The 25,042-nt window shown below is 38.1% G+C and overlaps 2 protein-coding genes across 2 annotated transcripts in view; both read left to right on the top strand.

The window, feature by feature from the left end:
- Positions 1-16,066, top strand: part of LOC111159181 (olfactory receptor 11H6-like) — a 39,707-nt gene extending 23,641 nt beyond the window's left edge. The window contains exon 5 of the mRNA XM_022521624.1: positions 15,852-16,066. Coding sequence (XP_022377332.1) covers positions 15,852-16,066 — 215 coding nt within the window. The remainder of the gene's footprint in view (positions 1-15,851) is intronic.
- Positions 16,067-22,413: 6,347 nt separating this feature from the next.
- Positions 22,414-23,367, top strand: LOC111159174 (olfactory receptor 11G2-like). Its single transcript, XM_022521612.1, has one exon. It carries the CDS (start codon positions 22,414-22,416, stop codon positions 23,365-23,367), a length of 954 nt encoding a protein of 317 aa, XP_022377320.1.
- The last annotated feature ends 1,675 nt before the right edge of the window (positions 23,368-25,042 follow it).

The raw sequence follows: 25,042 nt of genomic DNA, 5'->3' as shown, positions 1-25,042 counted from the left end.
ACCTGACGGATTCCCTGGGGAATTCTACCAAACTTTCAAAGAAGAAATAACACCTATTCTCCTAAAGCTGTTTCAAAAAATGAAGCAGAAGGAAAACTTCCAGACTCTTTCTATGAAGCCAGCATTACCTTGATCCACAAACCAGGCAAAGACCCTACCAAAAAGGAGAATTTCAGACCAATATCACTGATGAATATGGATGCTGAGATTCTCAACAAGATCCTAGCAAACAGGATCCAACAGCACATTAAAAAGATTATCCACCATGACCAGGTGGGATTCATTCCTGGGCTTCAAGGATGGTTGAACATTCGCAAATCAATCAATATGGTAAAACAAATCAATAAAAGAAGAGAGAAGAACCACGTGGTCCTCTAAATTGATGCAGAAAAAGCATTTGACAAAATCCAGCATCCGTTCCTGATTAAAACACTTCAAAGTATAGGGATAGAGGGAACATTCTTGAACCTCATCAAATCTACCTTTGAAAAACCCACAGCAAATATCATCCTCAATGGGAAAAGGCTAGCAGCCTTCCCGTTGATAGCAGGAACAGGACAAGGATGCCCACTCTCACCACTCTTGTTCAACATAGTATTAGAAGTCCTGGCAACAGCAATCAGAAAACAAAGAGAAATAAAAGGTATCCAAATTGGCAATGAAGAAGTGAAACTCTCTCTCTTCACAGATGACATGATTCTTTATATGGAAAACCCAAAAGACTCCACCCCAAAACTACTAGAACTCATACAGCAATTCAGTAACGGGGCAGGATACAAAGTCAATGTACAGAAATCAGTGGCTTTCTTATACACTAACAGTGAAAATACAGAAAGAGAAATTAGAGAATCGATTCCATTGACTATAGCACCAAGAACCACAGATACCTGGGAATAAACCTAACCAAAGAGGTAAAGGATCTGTACTTGAGGAACTACAGAACACTCAGGAAAGAAATTGAAGAAGACACAAAAAGATGGAAGACCATTCCATGCTCTTGGATCGGAAGAATAAACATAGTTAAAATGTCTATACTGCCTAGAGCAATCTATACTTTTAATGCCAGTCCAATCAAAATTCCACCGGCATTTTTCAAAGAGTTGGAGCAAATAATCCAAAAATTTGTATGGAACCAGAAGAGATACCAAATTGCTAAAGAAATGTTGAAAAACAAAAATAAAACTGGGGGCATCACGTTACCTTGATTTCAAGCTTTACTACAAAGCTGTGATCACCAAGACAGCATGGTACTGGCATAAAAACAGACACATAGACCAGTGGAACAGAGTAGAGAGCCCAGATATGGACCCTCAACTCTATGGGCAAATAATCTTCGACAAAGCAGGAAAAAATATACAGTGGAAAAAAGACAGTCTCTTCAATAAATGGTGCTGGGAAAACTGGGCAGCTATATGTAGAAGAATGAAACTCGACCATCCTCTTACACCGTACACAAAGATAAACTCAAAATGGATAAAAGACCTCAACGTGAGACAGGCATCCATCAGAATCCTAGAGGAGAACATAGGCAGTAATCTCTTCGATATCAGCCAGTACGTGTGCTCCTTACCACCACCAAGGTCACCCATCCCCTCATTCCCCTCCCCTCTAAAACCCTCAAGTTGTTTCTCAGAGTCCACAGTCTCTCATGATTTATCTCCCCCTCTGATTTACCCCATTTCACTTTTCCTTTCCTTCTCCTAATGTCCTCCGTGTTATTCCTTATGTTCACTTTAAAGGTTAACACAACTTTCATTTTTCTGCTCTGTACCTTTAGTCTATTTTATTTTTTAATTGTTTTTAATTTTATTTTGTTTTTAAGATCTTATTTATTTATTTGACAGAGAGAGAGAGAGAGAGAGTGCGTGCAGGAGCAGGAGGGAGGGGCATGGAAGAGGGAGAAGCAAATTCCCAATGAGCTGGGAGCACAATGAAGGACTAGATCCCAGGACCCTGAGATCATGACTTGACCTAAAGCCAGACGCTTAACCAAAGCCACCCAGGTTTCCCTAAGCTCTTTTTTAATTCCAATATAGTTAATATACAGTGTTATATTAGTTTCAGGTATACAATAAAGTGATTCAATAATAGTATACATTACTCAAGTGTTCATCATAATACTGGAATTTAAAAGAAAAATAAATATTTAAAAACAAGTATTTCTATATAATATTTAATTAACATTGTTGCTTTAATTATGATTTTCATTTTGTTCTGTTGCCACTTTTTTAAAACATAACTCTCCAAAATACGATTAAGAGAAATTATTATATAATATTAAACATAATTTATATAATCTAAGTTTGTAGACTTCAGGAAGTCATTTGCTCTAAAAACTGATGTAAAACAGCAGTTGGATTTCACTTCATAAAGAACCTGGATTGAGAATATTTGTTGAGCTTGAAAGGCAGGATTTCTCAGTTCTGGAAAAGTGGCTGTCTTTACTCTACTTCACGTAAGAAACAAATTAAATAGCTGAACTGCCTGAAAACTACTTTATGTTGGAAGAAAATATAAACCATTTGTAACTTTGCCCAAAGCAACTTCAATGGCAGGTTTGAAGTACTAATAATTTTAACACTGATTTTCATCTGTGGAGTTTAAGGAATGTCCATACCAGTTCTATTCATCTTTCTTAATTATGTAAGTACTAAGAATTAGTGAATCTTCTTTTTTTAAAGATGTATTTATTTGAGAGAGATGAGCACAGTAGGGGTGGTAGAGGAAGGGGCAGAAGGAGAAGGAGAGAGAGAATCTCAGGCAGACTTCTTGTTGAGTGTGGAGCCTGACCAGGCAGGGCTTGATCCCATGACCCAAGATCATGACCTCAGAGAAAATCTACAGTCAGATGCCTAACTGACTGAGCCACAAAGACTCCAAATTAGTGATTCTTAATAAAATATTGTGTTGATTTTTATGAAAGTGTACAGTGCCTATATTTTTAGTTGTCTTCAAGTTAATTATTAACCAAATTTTTCTCACCCATATTAATTTTGCTGCCACTAGATAGAACTGCAAATTATTTGGTACATTAAGAAGAATTTCCTTAAGATATAGACCTACTTTAACTGCACCAACATCTCTTCCTTAGTTCATACCTATGATTTCATGGTGGAAGTGAAGTGAACTTTCATAAACCAGCTAACAAAGAAGCAAAAGAACCTAGGCTTGGTTCACAAATGGATTGTTTGAATATATACTTCTTCAAGCAAAAAATGTACTACTTCTACATTAGGGGTGGAGCAAATTCTCATAAAGCAAAATGCTGAAAGAAATACACTCAGTTGTCCACTTTTATATGGTAAGAGAAATGGCCTGCTACACAAGATGAGGTTATACATGAGTAGTGATTATAGCAAAGAGTTTCACGGCTTGTTCAGGGACCCAGAAGGAAACGGATAGGAAAATCAGGGTCAAAGAAGTTTGAAAAGGCAGCATATGAATAGACCTATGAGAATGAGCATGAAGTATGCAAATCTTTGTGCCTCAAATCAATGCCCATCATAGAGGGTCCTCCACAGTCTCCACTGTGGAGGCATTCAACAACCAGGTAAAAAGAACGAATAATCCAGGAAATGTCAGGCAGCTCTGATGTCTTTCACCTCAGCGCTTATACAAGGTGCCCATAAAGTGAGTGGTAGGAATAGCAGCTATACATAAACCACAATATGGACCTTCTCTTACTAAGGCTAGTAAAGCCACTGAGCTAGTGAGAATGCAGCCTCAGTCAGGGACCATGCTGAATCCTCAATATGGCACCATCCTTTAAGGAAACTAAGCCGCAAAAGGTAACAAACTGATTACATTGAAATTATTTTCATTATTTGTCCTTTCTAAGATTGATTTTTTTTTTTTGGATGTGGGTTTGACTTCCTTTCCTGAAGAGCCTGTCTGCCCATCCTTATGCTAATGCAATAACTGATTTACTAATATGGGTTGCTGCATAACATTATCACTCCACAAAGTATAACAGGTACATGATCATGAAATTCACTGGTCCTACTAGATACCACACCATATGGAAGCAGTTACTTGATTGAATACAGGAATGCAATATTAAAGGATAACCCAGTTGATCAGCTGTCTTTGGCTCAAGTCATGATCCCAAGGTCCTAGGATCAAGTCCTACATCAGGCTCCTTGCTTAGCAGGGAGCTTGCTTCTCCCTCTGCCTGCCATTGCCCCTGCTTGTGCTCTTTTTCTCTGACAAATAAATAAATAAAATATTTTTTTATTATGTTCCATTTATTTTATCCAATATTAAAATTTGTATGTTCAGTTAACCACCATATAGTTTGTCATTAGTTTTTGATGTACTGTTCAATGATTCATTAGTTGGGCATAACACCCAGCATTCATCACAACTTTTTTTTAAAATAAAAAAAATAAAATAAAGGATGATCAGTGTTCCTCAACCTAAGCACTACTGACATTACAGGCTAAATAATGCTCTGCTATGGGGAACTGTCCTTTGCAATGCAGAGCAGTGTCCCTGACCCCCACACACCTTCCACCTACCGGTATGACAGGTGTGACAACCTACAATGTCTCTGGACAGTGTCAAATATTTCCTGGTAGGTGGGGGGAACTGTCTCCATTTGAGAATCACTGGGGTAAACAAAGATATCAGTTTGTGGTTATACATTGAATTTGGGACTCTGTCCTACAAAAAGTACTAAACATATTTAATCAATGCCAATAAAAAGGGCTTCACCCTCAACAAGTAAAATTATAACAGTCTAAGAACAAAAAAGTAGAAGTAAGTTTGACTCCCCATAATTTCCAGTGATTCACTTGCAGAATTTGTTCTTGCTGCCTCTACAAACTTAAGTTCTGACAAATAAATCATGGGTTACCAGGATGGGAGATGAAGAAGTTTCTATGAGGGGACCAAGAATGGGTCCCATTAAACCTGAAGCTACGACTGCTTCTACTTGGAACTCTCTTGTTGGTGGACCAATAGAGAAAGGATTCACTATACCAGTCAGTGTAATCTATTCTGCTTTAAAATAGGGATGGGGGGAGTGTGTTGGGAATTGAGAGAATTAACTGGGGCTTCTTTGGTGCTTCCAGGCCCAGTTACATCACTGAACAAGAAAAATGCAACGTATGCAGACAAGCCAAAACAACCAAAGCTTAGGAATTCGGAGACAAAGATCTAAGTGATCCCAATAGGCAAACAACTTAGACTATTTGCTCATCAAAGATGAGAGACATCTAAAATGGGTGGTGGAAGAGGGAGATGAATCTGTGATGGCTATTCATTAACCATTCTGCATGAAGTCGTCTTTGTAGATTGTACCGTATTATATTTTTACAGACTGTAGGTTATTTATTTCACACACACACACACACACACAGAGAGAGAGAGAGAGAGAGAGAGAGAAAGAGAAAGAGAGAGAGAGCATAAGCACAAGCAGGAGGAGGAGAGGGAGAAGCAGGCTCCCCACGGAGCAGGGAGCCCAATGTGGGGCTTGATCCCAGGACCCTGGGATCATGACCGGAGCCAAAAGCAGCCATTTAACAGCCATTTAACCACTCAGGTACCCCAACAGATGCTTAACTATAAAGAACAAACTGGGTTGTTGGAGGGATGTGGGGGTGGGGGGCTAGATGGGTGATGGGTATTAAGGAGGGCACTTGTGATTAACACTGGATTTTTAAGTGATAAATCACTAAGTTCTATTCCTAAAACCAATATATTATATGTTAACTAATTGGAATTTAGATTAAAACTTGAAACTACAAAGAAATATGCATAACAATCACCTCTTTATCTTTTTAAAATACAGATTCTGCTCAGTAGGTAGAGAATGGGACATGAGATGAACATTTCTGAGAGGTTCCCAGGTGATACTGCTGCTACTGATCTATAGACTATAATTCAAGTAGCAAAGATCTAATCATAACTACCTAAAATGTCAGAAGAGACAAGTTCCTGAATATGAATGCCTAAGAAGTCAGAATTGGGAAAATAAATGAAGGTAATAAGAGGTTTCCCAATTTACATTTATAATATTTTTGTTTTGTCTCAAATATCGAGTATTGGTGAAAATAACTTCATTTATTCACTTATTCCTTTTCAATGTGTACTTTCTTGGGCACCTGCTATGTATTAGGATATTTGTTATGCATTAGAGATACAGTGGTGAGCTAAGCTGAACCTGAAACACTCTTATAGAGCTTAGTATAGTATAAATATTCTACTATAAATTCTAAATATATATAGAGAGAACCAGATAAATAAACATCAATTGAAGATTCTCAGTCTCATCTAAGTCCACTCAGATGTCACTATTCAAGTTTAGCTTCCCAGTCTGTTTTAATTATATGTGACTGCATAATTATACCAAAATTTAGTGATTTAGAACAACCCAAACTATGTATTATCTCTTATAAAACTGCATTTACTGAACTCCGCTTGAAATTCCTTCCTCCACACGGTGTTGGCACAGGCTGTAGTTATCTGGAATTGCCTAAAAAGATCACTTAAATAGCTGCTAGTTGGTGCTGGTTGTTGGCTAGAAGCTCAGCTGATTCTGTAAACTAGAGCTTCTTGGTTCTGCCCCCAGAAGTTCCAAGAGGCAACAGCGGAAGCTACACAACATCATTTCCCTTGTATTCTATTGATCAATATAGCGCAAAAGACCAGTTTATATATAAAGGGAGGAGAAGATACCACCTCTTGATAGGGAAATGGCAAGGTCACTTTTTTTTTTTTTTTAAAGATTTCATTTATTTATTTGACAGACAGATCACAAGTAGGCAGAGAGGCAGACAGAGAGAGAGAGAGGAGGAAGCAGGCTTCCTGCTAAGCAGAGAGCCTGACGCGGGGCTCGATCCCAGGCCTCTGGGATCATGACCTGAGCCGAAGGCAGAGGCTTTAACCCACTGAGCCACCCAGGCGCCCCGCGAGGTCACTTTCTAAAGAGGATTTAAGATAGTTATATTCTTTGGGACATCTTTGGAAACACGGTCAACCATACAGTCCACTCTCTGATCCTGACCAAGTCCGTCCCTCCCACATGTAAAATATATTCAACTTCTCCCCCAAAAGGCTCGCTTCATTATGGTAGCAGGCATTAGTCCAGAATCTTGTCATTTAAAATAATGCATGAAGTTCCTGGGTACAGTGATCTGACAAGATAACCGCAATATCCACTGCTGCTTAAAAGAAAGGAATTCCTTTCTTCTTTTTCTCCCTACCTTTATGAATAATTCATCTGTAAAGCCACCTGGTCTAGCAGAGCATAGTGGGTGTTCATGGTAGAGAATAAACCGGCATAATCCAGAAGGAGTATCAAGGTCCAAGTGGGTTGAAGAGAGTGGAGAGGGATGGGGTAACTGGGCATGCAATTTTAGAGAGTGATAAAGTTAGAAAAGTGTTCAGTACACTGGACAGAGAGAGAGATACAATGGCATACAGAGGGATTATCACATACATTAATAAATCAAGTATAATAAATTAGACTACTCACCGTCAGAAAAGGTACAAAAAATACAGAAAGAATAAAAACTAGAATGAACCCTGTAGTGTTAGTTGGAATTGAAAGTACCAGTATAAATTCATGGTTTTCAATATACATGGATAAACACAGAAATAAATCTGCCACTGAGAGGTCCTAGCACAATGATGTGCCAGCATCAATGAGCATACCTACTATGTTCCATTAAAAGGATCCAGGACTCTTTGAGAAAATAGCTGATTCCAGAGCTAGGAAACAGAAAGCACAAGATGAGCTTGGAGCATCTTCTCTGCACCAAAAAGCAAGGAAGTATTTAAAGATTTGCTTGTGCCTACCAAAAGGACTTGAATGAGTTCTCATCAAATAAATCAGAGACAACTTGGCAACAGATTTATAACTAGTCAATGAAATAGGGAACTGTGAATCCTTACAAATAAATAAATGAATAAACTGAAAGTCTTATGAGGTATTTACTAAGTTTCAAAGTACCTCCTCACAATCTGCTTACTAATAAAAAACAGAGAGACTTACTTTACAGTGAGTGGAGTGGGCTGGCAGACAACACTTTAATCAAAGTAAAAATTACTATAAATGGTATGACAGAATGTCATAGATGAAAGTGGTATCTATTTCTGTCAAAGATATCTAACCAGAATTTAATCCTGAAGTATATAAAACAAACCCAGATTGAAGAACATTGTACAAAATAACTGCCCTATTAAATGTTCACAAACATTCAGGAAAAGATCCAAGAACCTAGCCCTATGGAAGAGAAACTAAAGACACATGACAAATGTGGCCACCATGATGGTATGCCATACAGATCTCCAAGGAAAAAAAAATACTGATCTGCTATGAGGAAAGTAGAAAGCTGATAGTCTCCAGCTTTAGTACACTTATGATTCACCACAGCATTTTTTTTATTTATTTGAGAGCGAGAGAGAGAGCATGAGTGTGGGGAGGGGCAGACAGACAAAAAGTCTCCCCAATTACCAAAGAGTTGGAAGTGGGGCTGAATCCCAAGACCCTGAGATCATGACCTGAGCTGAAGGCAGATGCTTTACTGAATGAACTACCCAGGTGCCCCTCACCGAGCATTTAAACAAAGGCCATGTTCTTCCCACAGGCAGTCCCCAGCTAAAGATGGGGTGAAGGTGCGAGGCCTGAGCCAATGAAGGAAATCTTTGAGCCAGAGTTCCCCCACAGAACTAGCTAAGACTTTCTCAGAGCTGCTTCACAGTCCAAGGCTCCTCTTCACCAATCCTCCTCCTTCCTTCCCTCTTCCTTTCTTAGGTGTCTATTCTAGCATCTCAGTTTAAAAGCTTTCCCTGGCTGTGCCTCCTGTCTCTCCCCTTTATTTTTCACAGATGTGCCCTCAGTAAACCTCATATACCTCTAACTCTGTTAGAGGTATCTACTACTTCCCAGAGGGCCCAAATGACACTACAACTAAATGCACTGAATAATTCTGAACTGGGTTATTTTTGCATATACACAGGCACACACACACACACACACTGACAAAACTATAATGAAGTTCTGAAGATTAAATGGTAGTGATGTATCCATGTTAATTTCTTGAGTTGATGATTGTATTGGGTCACATTGGAGAATACTTTTATTTCTTAGAAAGGCACATTAAAGTATTTGGGGATGATGGTTTAGGGACGGAAAGCCTTTTGTACTATACTCTCAAGTTTTCTATAACTTTGTGATTGTTTCAAAATGTAAAAAATGGAATCAGAAGACAAAAAGAAGTCCATTCGCCATAGTAATTCTGAAATCCACATGAGAACATGGCACCGATTCCTTCTTTTCCAAGGTGTTAAAATCTGAATTGCATTCCCCAAGACTTATATGTTGAAGCCCTCACCTCCAATGGACTATATTTGAAATGTGGCCTATCATGATGTAATTAAGGTTAAATGAGGTGATTGGGGTGGGTCCAGAATTCAGTGGAAGAGGAAGAGACACCAAGAATGTGTACACACAGAGAAAAGGCCATTTGAAGACACAGTGAGAAAGCAGCCAAGGAGAGAGTCCTCAGGAGAGAGCAAACTTGCCAACACCTTGCTCTTGAGCTGCTAGACTCCAGAACTATGAGAAAATACATTTCTATTGTTTAAGCCACCCAGTCTGTATTTCTTATGTCAGCCACAGCTGACAACAGAGCAGAGAAAGGAATGTTCATTGATTTAGTTCTCAGGTTTGCTTTTTACTTTTTAAAGATTTATTTATTCATTTGAGAGGGAGAGACAGAGAGAGAGAGAGAGCGAGCATGCATGCAGAGGGGCAGAGGGAGAGGAAGAGAGAAACTCCAAGCAGACTCTGCATTGAGCACACAGCCTATGGTGGGGTTTGATCTCACAATCCTGAGATCACAACCTGAACTGGAACCAACAGTGAGACTCTTAACTGCCTGTACCACTCAGGCACCCCTCGGGTTTGCTTTTTAGGAATTTTTTTCTATGGCTGTTGGCTCCAGCCTCCACCCTCTGAGTCATTTTCTGTTTCCATTAGAAATGATCTGGGTTTGTACTAGAGTAGCTTTCTTAGCCTGTTTCCCACTCTTCAAAGTGTGGAGGCACAGAAGTCTCTTTTAAATTTGAATTGTCTCTGTTTTAGTCCAGACTGGTGGTACTACTGCCAACCAACATCCTAACTTGCTTGCGAGAGACTAGTAATACTTTGAACTCAATTTTATAATCCTGAAATTGACACAGTGAAATTTGACATCTAATTTACAGCAAGATCAGTACTGTGGCTAACAGAAATAAGATAATGGCTGTCATGGAAGCTCTCCACTTCACTGGCTATGACTTCAACTAAGATTTTGAAGATCTGACCTTGTCATTTCCTTTCTACCAATACTCCAGTACACTCAGAGAAAGCCACCCAAGCCACAGTGCTTATGGTCATCATTGCTGCCATAACAGGAAAGTTCAGCAGCTGCTTGTTTGATCAAGGCACTTAATTACAAACAATAATTGACAACTTATTTTCTATAGTTTTCTGACCTTTTTATTTTTTTATAAAAGCTTCATCAAAATATAATTCATGTACAAAAAAATTACCTTTTTGAAGTGCACAATTCAGTGGTTTTAGGATATTCAGAGTTGTGCAACCATTATCACTAATTTTAGAACATTTTTGTCAGCACACAATGAAACCCTGTACCCTCCAGCAGCTACTCTCCATTCCCCTCTTCCTCTATCTTCTGACAATCACTAATCTACTCTCATCTTTTCGACTGGCTTCTTTAACTTAGTATAATATTTTCAAGATTAGTGTGATATTTTCAAAAGTAGTAAAATATCTTCAAGACTCATCCATATTGTACATGGATCAGTACTTCATTACCTTTTATTACCAAACAATACTCCATTATATGGACATGCCACAACATTTTACTTATCCATGGGTCAGTTGTTTCACTTTTTGGGTATTATGAATAATGCTGCCATGAAAACTCTTGTACAAGTTTTTGTGTGGATGCATATCTTTTTTTTAAACTTTTTATTGACACATATTTTCAATTATCTTGGATGGGGCGGAGGAGTTAAGATGGTGGAGGTAGAAGACCCTAAGATTGTCTCACCCTTCAAACACAGCTAGAGAGTTATCAAATCATTCTGCGGTCAGAGAGAAAAAATCAATTGGAGGTCAGAGAGAAAAGTCCTGTAGGCCTATAAGAAGAAAAGTGACCACACTTTTGGAAGGTAGGAGGTGTGGAGACTTGAATCGGGGTAAATACAGCTGTGGATATGATGGCAGGGAGGGAGCCTGCTTACAGAGGCTACCACAAAGTATTATAAGAAGCAGAGCATAAAATCTGAGCTTTAGACGTCTGCTACCATAGGTGACGTGCCTGGCTTCGAGGTGGTTAGGTGGTGAAGTGGGGCAGAATCCCAAGAGTGAGAGGGTGGTCTGAGGATCCTCTGGGTCACACAAGAACAGGTGTCACCTAAGTGCTGCACTGTTCCCAGGCAGAGGAGTGTAGTATCCAGCTGAGAACAACAACTGCTGGTGCCAGCTTTCTGCTCTATATTGCCATAAACTATGAACTGCCCTGCAATTGTGTCACTGCTTTCCTGGACAGATGGCCAGCAGGAAAGGCAAAACAAGACCTTTTCCCAGAAGAACAGTGTGGGTCTGCGCTCTGGGAGTCCCTAAAATTTGGCATTTTGAAATTCAGTTGCATACCCGAAATAAAAGAGCTCAGACACAGGCAGGGTGAAGACAGGGTTCTGACAGAAACTGGGGAAACAAGAGGAGTGATTGGCTGCTCTTCTGTGAAAGCTCACTGAAGAATGAGGGCACGAACTTTTCAGCCCCCAGGCTAGGAAGCAGAGATTTATCCCACCCATCAGCGCCAAAAAACCTTCAGGGAGCAAAACATTGCCACCTAGTGGAGACTGGAGACGCTTACACCAAACCCTGACCGCCTGCATCCTGGGGACACATTTCCACCAGGGCCAGCTAGAGAATCAGCACAACGTTCCCCTCCCCCAGAAGACCAGCACTAAAAACTCACTCATACCAAGTTTATTGATCCTAGAGGGCTGCAAAGTTTCAGCTCTAGGGGAAAATAGTATCTAGCCTCCTTTGTACTTTTATTTGTATTATTATTTTCTCAATTCCTTTTATTTTTTATTATTTTTATAATTTACATATATATTTTTTATATTTTTCCTTTATGTTCAATTTACTTCATTTTATTTTTTTTTATTTTTGGATCTAGATTTTTTTTTTTAAGATTTTATTCATTCAGGGGCGCCTGGGTGGCTCAGTGGGTTAAGCCGCTGCCTTCGGCTCCAGTCATGATCTCAGGGTCGTGGGATCGAGTCCCACATCGGGCTCTCTGCTCAGCAGGAAGCCTGCTTCCCTCTCTCTCTCTGCCTGACTCTCTGTCTACTTGTGATCTCTGTCTGTCAAATAAATAAATAAAATCTTTTAAAAAAAAAGATTTTATTCATTCATTTGAGAGAGAACACAAGCAGTGGAGCTGCAAAGGGAGAGGGAGAAGCTGGCTCCCCACTGAGTAGGGAGCCCTATGCAGGACTCTGACCCAAAGACAGTGGGATCACAACCTGAGTTGAAAGCAGACGTTTAACCAACTGAGCCACCCAGGCATCTGAATCTTGACTCTTAAAAAACAGACCAAAATACACTCAGGATCCAGTTGTTTTTGCTTGTTTTGTTTTGTTTTTTCCTTTGTTTTTGTTGTTTTGGGATTTTTATTTTTCTTCTTTTCTTTTCTGGACAAAATGATGAAATGGAGAAATTCACCCCAAAAGAAAGAACAGGAAATAGAACTCATAGCCAGGCACTTAACCAATACAGGCATAAGTAAGATGTATGAACCTGAATTTAAAACATTTATAAGGATAACATTTTGAGAAACTGACAAACTATTTTCCTCATTGGCTTACAACAAAGCACATTTTCATGTTCTTATTGATTATCTGCATATCTTCATTAGAAAACTGTATACTTATTTCACCCATCCCCCTCCTAAAACCCTCTGTTTTTTTCCCAGAGTCCATAATCTCTCATGGTTTGTCTTTCACTTCGATTTCTCCCCTTTCATTTTCCCCTTCTCCTACCTCCATGCTATTCCTATGTTCCACAAATAAATGAAACCATATGATAATTGACTTTCTCTATTTGATTTATTTCACTTAGCATAATCTCCTCCAGTCCCATCTATGTTGATGCAAAAGTTGGGTATTTATCCCTTCTGATGGCTGAGTAATACTCCATTGTATATATGAACCACATCGTCTTTATCCGTTCATTGATTGAAGAGCATCTTGGCTCTTTCCACAGTTTGGCAACTGTGGCCATTGCCACAATGAACATTGGGGTACACATGGCCCTTCTTTACACTACATCTGTATCTTTGGGGTAAATACCCAGTAAGTGCAATCGCAGGGTCATAAGGTAACTCTATTTTTAATTTTCTGAGGAACCTCCACACTGTTTTCCAAAGTGGCTACACCAATTTGCATTCCCACCAACAGTGTAAGAGGTTCGCCTTTCCCCACAACTTCTCCAACATTAGTCGTTTCTTGCCTTGTTCATTTTTGCCATTCTAACTGGTATAAAGTGGTATCTCAATGTGGTTTTGATTTGAATTTCCCTCATGGCTAATGATGATGAAGACTTTTCATGTGTCCGTTAGCCGTTTGTATGTCTTCTTTGGAGAAGTGTCTGGTCATGTTTTCTGCCCATTTTTTGACTTTGTTTAAAAAACCTTGGGTATAGTTTTAACAATGTGAACATAAAATTAAACCTATCAAAATATCAAAATATCTACTTTACTAAGAGTGTTTTGTTGCTTAAAAAATAAGCATCTTAATGTAATATTAATGTTTGGATGATCCCATTGAACTGGGTGGCATAAGTTTGGAGTTTAACATGTATTTTTAAAGAATAGTAAAAGTTTGGGGGCATTTTTCTTTTACTCAGATGTTTTTCATGTGTGCTTCTATGAAATTTTTGTGGTGAAATAAAAAGATTTCAACCCCCCCCCAAAAAAGAAAACTCTATACTTTAATTTTTTGACAACTTTTAAATTGGGCCTTTTATTGTTGATTTATAAAAGTTTTTTGTATGTTCTGAATATAAGTCCTTTATCAGATATATGATTTGCAAATATTTTGTCCTTATGGGTTGTATTTTCACTTTCTTGATGGTACCCTTTGAAACATAAAAAATTTCCATTTGGAGTAAGTACAGTCTATTTTCTATCTTGTCTCTTATGCTTTTGGTATTATAAGAAAACATTATATAATCAAATAATGCCTAGAGAGATATATAAATTAATTAATTTTTCTGAGTTTTATAGTACTAATATTGCTTTCAGGTGCAATCCATTTTGAGTTAATCTTTTTATAATGTGAGATTGTGTATATGAACTTCATTCCTTTCCATGTAAATATCCAGTTGTCCCAGCACAATTTACTGAAAATAACTTAAATATTACATCATTAAATACTAGATTACTAGATTACTAGAATTACTAGATTACTAGATTATTAAGGATTACTAGAGTCCCACTAGAATAGACAAGTTAGTAAGCATTGTGTTGAAGCCACAAAATAAGATCACAGTAGTCCCAAACTACCATTTTTGAGGATCTGTTTTCCAGAACCATTTCTGGCACCAACTTCTGTATCAGAAAGGTCCAGTCGACAGATATAAAGTATTGTAACATAGCGAACTTAATGTAAAAAAAAGAGATCACTAAAGTAATAAACAATGTCAAACAAAACAAAAAGGAAAAAAAGCTCAAAATCGAATAACCCAAATGCCACCGTTAGTTCTGGGACAACGAAGGGGGAAAGTTGGAATTATTAAAAACCTAAAAGCTTAGAGATCAGGCCCTATGAAGCTGAAAATCAGATTCTCAGGGAAGGACACCAGCCATCTGATGCTGTGCTGATGTCACTAAGGGAGAGCATTGATGCTATTTATGCCAGTATGTTAGAAAAACATCAGTTTTACTAATATGGTGGAACTCCACATCCACATAGTGTTTTCTTCCACCCTCTGTAGTTTCTAGTAAACTATCCACTTCTTGTTTGTCCAATCCAATTAGCATGATGTCATTGATATATTGGGCTAGTGTGATGTTCTGCAGAATGTCTACCACTCAAGGTCTTACTGGACTATCACAGCAGGTGGTTGGATTAACATAGACTTATTGCCTATTACAAGTGAGTAGGAATTATTTCTGATTCTTTTTTTCTGATATCATGGGAAAGAGCACAATTGCCAATCAATGTCTACATATCATGTACTTAGACTATGTTAAACTGCTCTTGAAAAATACATCTGGCAGGGCACCTGGGTGGCTCAGTTGTTAAACGTCTGACTTCAGCTCAGGTCATGATCCCAGGGTCATGGGATCGAGCCCCTCACTGGGCCCTTGCTCAACAGGAAGCTGGCTTCTCCCCCCGACCCCCGCTTCTGTTCCCTCTCTCGCTGTCTCTCTCTCTCTCTCTCTCTCTCTGTCAAATAAATAAATAAATAAAATCTTAAAAAAAAAAAATACATCTTACCCAGAAAATGAATTTAGAATTGGTCCTGAACATAGCCTCTGAAGCAGCCTGTGATTTGGCACCAGTTCTGCCCAGCCAGTCTGAGAGCAATTCTGCCTGCTCAGAGAACTGACAAGAGACATGCCCATCAGTATTCCCAGAGACCTGTTGGTTTATCTCAGTAAAACTGCAGAGGCTGAATTAGCCTAGTGATTTGGCTATAGCCCCTCTCAGCCATGGTTTGAGGTTAATCCTGTTTACCTAGGAACCCATCCACAGCCTTGGCAGGGGCCCTTACAGGGACCCTGTGAGAGCAACCCTGTTCCTGCATCTGGTAACAGGCCTGCCATCTGCAGACTCCACTACAGAATCTAAAGCAGACACTTGTCTCAGCACCAGCCCTTTAGACCATGGTTCTAAATTTCCCCCATCCAAGGATCAGCGAGGACCCACACTACCTGCCCAAAACCCTGCAAAGAGTCCTGACATCAGACTTCACTGCAGACCCAGCAGCAGCTACATGATCCAGCTCAAATCTACAACTACAATCCTATAAATCTGTAGAACTGCAGAACTAATAAATTAATTCATTAGAGTTGCAAAATACAAAATCAGTATACAAAAAGCCAGTTGTGTTTCTATACACTAACAATAAAATGTCCAAAAAAGAAATAAAGAAATTAACAATCCCACTTACAAAGCATCAAAAAGAATAAAATACATAGGAACAAATTTAACCAGGAGATAAAAGATCTCTACACTGAGAACTTTAAGACACTAATAAGATAAACTGAAAAGGGCACAATAAAATGGAAAGATATCCCACGTTCATGAACTGTAAGAATTATTGTTAAAATGTCCATATTAATCAAAACAATCTAGCTCCATGCAATCCCTATCAAAATTCCAATAGCACTTTACACATAAATAGAAAAAAATAATCCTAAAATTTATATGGACCCACAAAAGACTCCAAATAACCAAAACAATCTTGAGAATGAAAAATAAAACTAGAAATATCACCCATTCTGATTCCAAATTATATTACAAATTTATAGAAGCCAAACAGTATGGTACTGACATAAAAACAGACACACAGACCATTGGAATAGAATACAGAGCCCAAGTGATCCGAAGGGGCATGTGCACCCGAATGTTTATAGCAGCAATGTCTACAATAGCCAAACTATGGAAAGAACCTAGATGTCCATCAACAGACGAATGGATAAAGAAGATGTGGTATATATACACAATGGAATACTATGCAGCCATCAAAAGAAATGAAATCTTGCCATTTGCGACAACGTGGATGGAACTAGAGGGTATCATGCTTAGCGAACTAAGTCAATCGGAGAAAGACAACTATCATATGATATCCCTGATATGAGGGAGAGGAGATGCAACATGGGGGGTTAAGGGGGTAGGAGAAGAGTAAATGAAACAAGATGGGATTGGGAGGGAGACAAACCATAAGTGACTCTTAATCTCACAAAACAAACTGAGGGTTGATGGGGGGAGGGGGTTGGGAGAGGGGGGTGGGGTTATGGACATTGGGGAGGGTATGTGCTATGGTGAGTGCTGTGAAGTGTGTAAACCTGGTGATTCACAGACCTGTACCCCTGGAGATAAAAATATATGTTTATAAAAAATAAAATTAAAAACAAACAAACAAACAAAAAAAGAATACAGAGCCCAGAAATAAAACCATACATATATGATCAACTAAGAATACATAATGGGGAAAAGATAGTCTCTTCAATAAATAGTGTTAGAAAAACTATGTATTCACATGCAAAAGACTGAATGGATCCTTCTCCTACACCATACCCAAAAATCAGGTTGAAATAGATGACTGACTTAAACATAAGACTGAAACCATAAAACCCACAGAAGATAACATGGGGAAAGTTTCCTTAGTCTAGCAAAGATTTTTTGGGTTTGGGTTTAATGCAAAAAGCAGAGACAACAAAAGCAAAAATTAACAAGTGAACCTATATCGACCTAAAATTAACAAGTGGACCTTTATCAAACTAAAAGCTTTTGTACAGGAGTGCCTGGGTGGCTCAGTGATGAGCATCTGTCTTCGGCTCAGGTCATGATCCCAGAGTCCTGGGATTGAGTCCCACATCGGGCTCACTTCTCTGCCAGCCTGTTTCTCCCTCTCCCTCTGCCTGCTGCAGCTCCCTGTGCTGTGCTCTCTCTCTAAAAAATAAATCAAATCTTTTAAAAACATAAATAAAATAAAAGCTTTTGTACAGCAAAGAAACAATTAACAAGATAAAAGACAATCTACAGAATGGGAGAAAATATTTACAAACTGTATCTGATAAGGGGTTAATATCCAAAATATATAAGTAACTCAAACAACTAAAGCAAAGTATATATATAAATTTTAAAATGCACTAGGGATTTTTTGGGGGTTCCTGGGTGGCTCAGTGGGTTAAAGCCTCTGCCTTTGGCTCAGGTCATGATCCCAGGTTCCTGGGATCGAGCCCTGCATCTGGCTCTCTGCTCAACAGGGAGCCTGCTTCCCCCTCTCTCTCTGCCTACTTGTGATCTGTGTGTGTCAAATAAATAAATAAAATCTTTAAAAATAAAATAAAATAAAACAAAATGCACTAAGGATTTTTATAGATTTATTTCTAAAAGAGATAATGCAAATAACCAACAGGTACTTAAAAAGGTACTCAACATCATTAATCAGGGAAATGCAAATCAAAACCACAAAGGATACTTTGTACCCGTGAGAATGGCTAGCATCAAGGGACAAGAGCTAACAAGTGTTGGTGTGAATGTAAAAGAAAAGGGAGCCCTGGTTCATTGTTGGTGGCAATGCAAACTAAAACAGCCACTATAAAAAACAGTATGAAAAGCCCTCAAAAAATAAAAAATAGAACTATCATGCAATCTAGCAATTTTGCTTCTGGGTATAAATCTGAAGGAAACAAAATCACTGTGTTGAGATACCTGCACTCCCATGTTTAATGCAGCATTACGTACTATAGCCAAGATATGGAAACAACCTAAATGTCCATCTACAGATGAATGGATAAAGAAGATGTGGTCATATATACAATAGAATACTATTCAACCATCAGAAAGAAGGAAATCCTGCCATTTGTGACAACACAGGTGGACCTTGAGAGTATTAAGCTAAGTGAAATAAGTCAAATAAGGCAAATACTGTATCACTTGTATATAGAATCTCAAAAATCTGAACTCATAGAAACAAAACAGATTTGTGGTTGCCAGGGGCTGTGAGGTAGGGGAAATGGAAAGATACTTGTCTAAGGATACAAATTTCCTGTTATAAGATGAAAACGTTTTGGGGATCTAATGTACACCATGGTAATTACTGTCAACAACACTGTACTACAAAATTAAAGTTGGTAAGAGTAGATCTGCAATGTTTTCATCACAAGAGATAAAGAATAATTATATGAGGTGAGGCAGTTGTTAGCTAATGTTATGGTGGTAATCACTTCACAGTATGTGAGTGTATCAAATCAGTACATAATACACTTTAAACTTACATATTGTTGCTGTATATGTCAATTATAGCTCAATAAATATGGGGGGGGAATGTTTAAGGAGAAAAGACTACAAAGAAGTACAGATGCTATACAAAGAAGAAATGGGGATAGCAGGACACCAGAAAGAGGCAGATTCTCCCTAGTAAACACTACTCCAGCACACCAGCCACCTTGCTCTTCTCCTGATATACCACTGCACATATTCCTAGCATTAGCTGTTCCTTCTGCCTGAAATCTCTTTTGGTATCCTCTTGGTTTGTTCCATCACTTTTCCAAGCAACGGCTCAAATGTTGATATCTCTGTTGGGCTTTCCTTAAAATTCTATTTAAAATTATATTCCTGCTCCATTTTTGGTCCATTCAATTCACACACATCTCAAATGAAAAAAAATTATAGTGCACTTATTGATTTGATCTTCTGTTGCTTTCCATATCCCATCGAATTGTTCTAGGTAAACAAGAACTTATTCTATTTTGTTTGCCTGGATATGTTCCCAGTGCCTGGTAAGCACTTGATAAATATTTGTTAAATAACCCCATACCAGTCTTAGCACTTAAAATGTCATTTTTCTAATGGGTATGATAAAATTGTGACTGAAATGTCTCTAAACAACAAATTTAAGAATATTGATGGGGAAAGAATTTTCTCTTTCTTCAAAATAGAAACAAGGAATCCAATGGTGTGTTTTCATATTGTATCTATTACAACAAGCTCTATTACTATTTAATTATTCCCCAGGAACCTTTTGTGCCTGGTGAGAAAAAGTTTAAGAGAAGGTAGGAACATAGTTCTGCAATGTACTAATCCTCAGGGAACAGTACGGCTTGGAATTTCAGAGTGAATAAATAAAATTCAAAAACAATCTCATCTATTGAACAAATACTTTAAAAATGTCATGGGAGAGGGTTGCAAATCTCAAAAGACAATGAGGCAAAGAGATAAATACAGATAATACCTTCACCTAGGCTTAATCTTAACCATAAATATGAGTTTTGCTGCTAGGGGAAAAAAATATTTTAAAATTCACTCTGTATAATTTATGGCAGGTTACAAACTGGATTCTCCAATTCTTCAGAAGTCTCTCACATGTTTTACACTCTGTGGGGTAATATTTTATTCTCCCTCTCTGACCTTTCTTCTTGGCACATATCCAAGGAGCATGTTAAAACTTTGCATGCCCTATTACAAATGCTGATTTTCAGCATAAATGGATTTGCTGGCAAGTGCTTTCTTCTTGCTCTGAAAATGTAAATATCTGATTAGAATAAAATTCATACAGAAAAGTTTGAAAATATTAATTTTTCTCTTCTTTCCCCATGTCTGGGGAAATACATTTATCTAGCTTCCTATCCCTTTAAAATATAAATATTTACAAAAGAGGCCTGGGGATTTTGTGTAAAAATGTGTAACTAATAAATTACTAGAGGTGGATGAATGATGAATTTTATTGCTTGTTTAACAGAGAAAATGTAACAAATCTCTGATTCCAGTGATCTCTCTCTCTAATTCATATATTGCTCTCAGTTTTAGTAATTTAATATGCCTTGGTTTATGTGAAACAATTTCCTTTAATGATAAAACCATTCAGCATCTGTGTGCTGTTTCTTGCATTTGTAGGATTTGCTTTGGATTATGACTTAGTACAATTAGTATTCCTGAGAAATACTGTAATAGGAGACACAAACAGGGTGAGTATTGATACTGATTTCATATACCACTGTTAGTGCCCCATTGTCAGTCAAAATATTAATTAAAATGGCTTAGAGGGGTGCCTGGGTAGCTCAGTGGTTAAGCCTCTGTCTGCAGCTCAGGTCGTGATCTCAGGGTCCTGGGATCAAGTCCCACGTCAGGCTCTCTGCTCAGTGGAGAGCCTGCTTCCTCCTCTCTCTCTCTCTCTCTCTCTTTGCCTACTTGTGATCTCTGTCAAATAAATGGATAAAATCTTCAAAAAAAATCATTAAAAAAAAAATGGCTTAGAGTAGGATACCAATGTCAGGACACAGTCCAGAATAAAAAGAACAAAAATAAATGAGTTTTAAAAATTCAATCGAATGAGTTATGAAGATAACCACTAAAACCTATCAGACATATAAGTGAGCATTTTCCTAAAGAAAAAAGAATGCAGCAGAATAATTTGTGGGCATCCCATAGATTATTTTAGAAACTTAATACTATCAATTGCCTCTTACATTAATATTAATATTTTTCCCTCTTTGCTTCTGTATATTTTGTCCTCATTATACACATTTAAGTATAATTTGAATGTAGTTAACTTAAAGGCACTCTGTTTTTTCACTTCTAGTGAACGGCCAAGACTCAGTACCTCCATACCTTGCTGTCTCTATTTAATATCACATTTAATTCTTTCTCAGATACTATATAACAACCTCAGCTGGGAAAATCATACAATTATTAAGGATATAAAAATCCTAAATAATCTTTTTTTTTTTTAATATATTATCATAGAATAACAACAGATCAAGGGAGAATCTTTGTCTTCCAGGACAAGAAAAAAAAAAAAAACTCTTGTATTTGGAGAAATTCCAGTACATGCATTCCACTGCCACCTGATATGATATGATTGCTATGGAAAATAAATAGACTGAACTGTTAAGTTGCATGCAGACTTGATACAGTCTATGTAGTGCCATGAGCAAATGAGTATACATAAACAGCAGTCCTACCATCTTAGATGCCAAATGTGATAGCCAAAAGTAGGTTTCTAAGGAAAGAAGACATACACAAGTTAAGCTGTTATTCAATAACAACAAACTACAGGTAATTTTAGGTGCCAAAGTGTAAGGTTCTTCCTCATCTGGAGCTAAATCCAACAGGCTGGATGGAGAGGAAAACATTTTTTACATAGCAAACATGTCTGGTCATATAATGAACTATCTAACGAACTAGAGAGCTGTTTCAGTCATCACTTTATAATACCATAAACAAGAACAAAAAGGAATAGTCCCTGTGCCCTTTCACTATATCTCAGTGAGACAGAACTTTCTGAAATGTCTTAATATAAATAGTACTTCATTTGATATTCTTATCAATATTACTAAGTATGACAAAATAGTTTTACATTATACTTCAAAAGGAAATTTCAATTTAGCACTCCTAATATGTAATCCAGGATCCTAACCTAGCTTAATGATTGCTCCATACCATGTTTTTATTTATATTATTATTTACATCTTACCAAAATGAAATCATACTCTTGGGAAACAGGTTATGATGATCACAGCTTTGTTGCTTTAATAGAAACCTCAGTTTATTACTTTATCAAAAAAAAAGAATTTGGTGTTTTCAAGAAGAACCAGCGTACCCCATTAAGGTGCAATAACCAAGTCATCTCCCATGTCTTCCAGACCAATGAATGTGTCCAGCACAGAAACCACCAACTCCGTCAGCCACTTCATCCTCATGGGCTTTCCTTCAAGCCCAGAAATGCAGCTCCTCTACTTTGTGCTCTTCTCAGTAGTCTACACCCTGACTCTGATGGGGAATGCAGCCATTGTCTGTGCTGTGCGGTGGGACCGGCGTCTTCACATCCCCATGTACATCTTCTTGGGGAATTTCTCTCTCCTGGAAATATGTTACGTCACCACGACCATCCCTAATATGTTGGCCAATTTCCTGTCCACAAGCAAGTCTATCTCTTTTGTGAGCTGTTTCACACAGTTCTACTTCTTCTTCTCATTTGGGTGTGATGAGGGCTTCTTCCTTTGCATCATGGCCTTTGACAGGTACCTTGCCATCTGCTGTCCTCTATATTACCCACGCATCATGACTAAACAGCTGTACACTGGCCTTGTCATCTTTGGATGGTCATGTGGGTTCATCCTCTTCCTAACCCCAGTTGTTCTCATTTCACAGTTGCCTTATTGTGGTCCAAATACCATCAACCATTTTGTGTGTGATCCTGTCCCATTGATGTTGCTGTCCTGTTCTGAAGACACCACCACCCAGTTCATTTACTCTACTTTCAATGCTGTTTTCATGATTGGAACCTTTCTCTTTATTCTTTGCTCCTATGCTCTGGTGATTGTGGCTGTGCTACGGATGCCCTCAGCAGCAAGCAAACATAAGGCTTTCTCTACATGTGCCTCTCATTTGGCAGTTGTCACCCTGTTTTATGGCTCCATCATGGTGATGTATGTTAGTCCTGGATCAGGACACCCAGTGCAAGTGCAGAAAATTGTAACCTTATTTTATTCTGTGATAACACCCTTCTGTAATCCTCTAATATATAGCCTCAGGAATAAGGAGATGAAGACTGCCCTAAGGAAAGTCTTTGGGATGGAAATACCTGTCCATAAAATATAAATCAGAAGTCAGAGTGAATCAAGTTCCACCACAACCTATCTTAACAAAATGTAAGCAAGATAATTTTCTAGAGAATTCAATAATTTTGGTTAGAGAACTGTTACAATAAAGCCCACCACCATCTTAAATATCCATCACTACATGATGGGACTAGTTTTATTTAATAAATAAAACTTTCTTAGTCTCTTCAATAGTTGCTTTTGGGAAAATTGGATAGCCACACGCAGAAGAATGAAACCAGACCACTTTCTTACACCTTACAGAAAAATAAACTCAAAATGGAAGAAGGACCTAAATGTGAGACAGGAATCTATTCAAACCCTAGAGGAGAATGCACCCAGTAACCTCTTTGATTTTGGCCACAGCAACTTCTTGTTAGACACATCTCCAAAGGCAGGGGAAACAAAAGCAAAAATGAATTTTTGGGACTTCATCAGTATAAAACCTTATGTACAGCAAAGGAAATAATCAACAAAACTAAAAGTCAACCTATGGAATGGGAGAAGATATTCACAAATGACATATCAGATAAAGGGCTGGAATCCAAGATCTATAAAGAACTTCTCAAACTCAACACCCAAAACCAAATAATCCAGCCAAGAAATGGGCAGAAGACATGAACAGACATTTCTCCAAAGACAACATTCAAATGAAAAAAAAAAAATGCTCCACATCACTTGTCATCAGGGAAATCCAACTCAAAAACACAATGAGATACCACCTCACACCAGTCAGAATGGCTAAACTTAACAACTAAGGAAACAACAGATGTTGGTGAGGATGCAGAGAAAGAGGAACCTTACTACACTGCTGTGGGAATGCAAACTGGTACAGCCACTCTGGAAAACAGTATGAGAGTACTCCAAAAAGAGGGCACCTGCGATGAGCACTGAGTGTTGTATGTAAGTAATGTCATTGAATTCTACTTCAGAAACCAATATTGCACTATATGTTAACTAACAAAATTTAAATTAAAAAAGAACAAAAAATAAAAGTAAAAACAGTTTAATTGACACTAGATTTGCAGCAAAGGGAGTTAAATCCTAACTAATGTTTGGCCCTTTATATTTACCATCTATCTTAATCCTATTAGAGATAAACAATAGTCACAAAATCCCTAATTCTTTTTTTTTAATTTTTTATTTCTTTTCAGCTTAACAGTATTCATTGTTTTTGCACCACACCCAGTGCTCCATGCAGTCCGTGCCCTCTATAATACCCACCACCTGGTTCCCCCAACCTCCCACCCCCTGCCCCTTCAAAACCCTCAGATTGTTTTTCAGAGTCCATAGTCTCTCATGGTTCACCTCCCCCTTCCAATTTCCCTCAACTCCCTTCTCCTCTCTAACTCCCCTTGTCCTCCATGTTATTTGTTATGCTCCACAAATAAGTGAAACCATATGATAATTGACTCTCTCTGCTTGACTTATTTCACTCAGCATAATCTCTTCCAGTCCTGTCCATGTTGCTACAAAAGTTGGGTATTCATCCTTTCTGATGGAGGCAAAATACTCCATAGTGTATATGGACCACATCTTCCCTATCCATTTGTCCGTTGAAGGGCATCTTGGTTCTTTCCACAGCTTGGTGACCATGGCCATTGCTGCTATAAACATTGGGGCACAGATGGCCCTTCTTTTCACTACATCTGTATCTTTGGGGTAAATACCCAGTA

Source organism: Enhydra lutris, unplaced genomic scaffold, assembly GCF_002288905.1.
Source record: "Enhydra lutris kenyoni isolate GAN:26980312 unplaced genomic scaffold, ASM228890v2 scaffoldscaffold4, whole genome shotgun sequence".
Classification (NCBI taxonomy): domain Eukaryota; kingdom Metazoa; phylum Chordata; class Mammalia; order Carnivora; family Mustelidae; genus Enhydra; species Enhydra lutris.
Note: the sequence above shows the minus strand (reverse complement) of the source record. Positions and strands in the feature narration are given on the sequence as shown.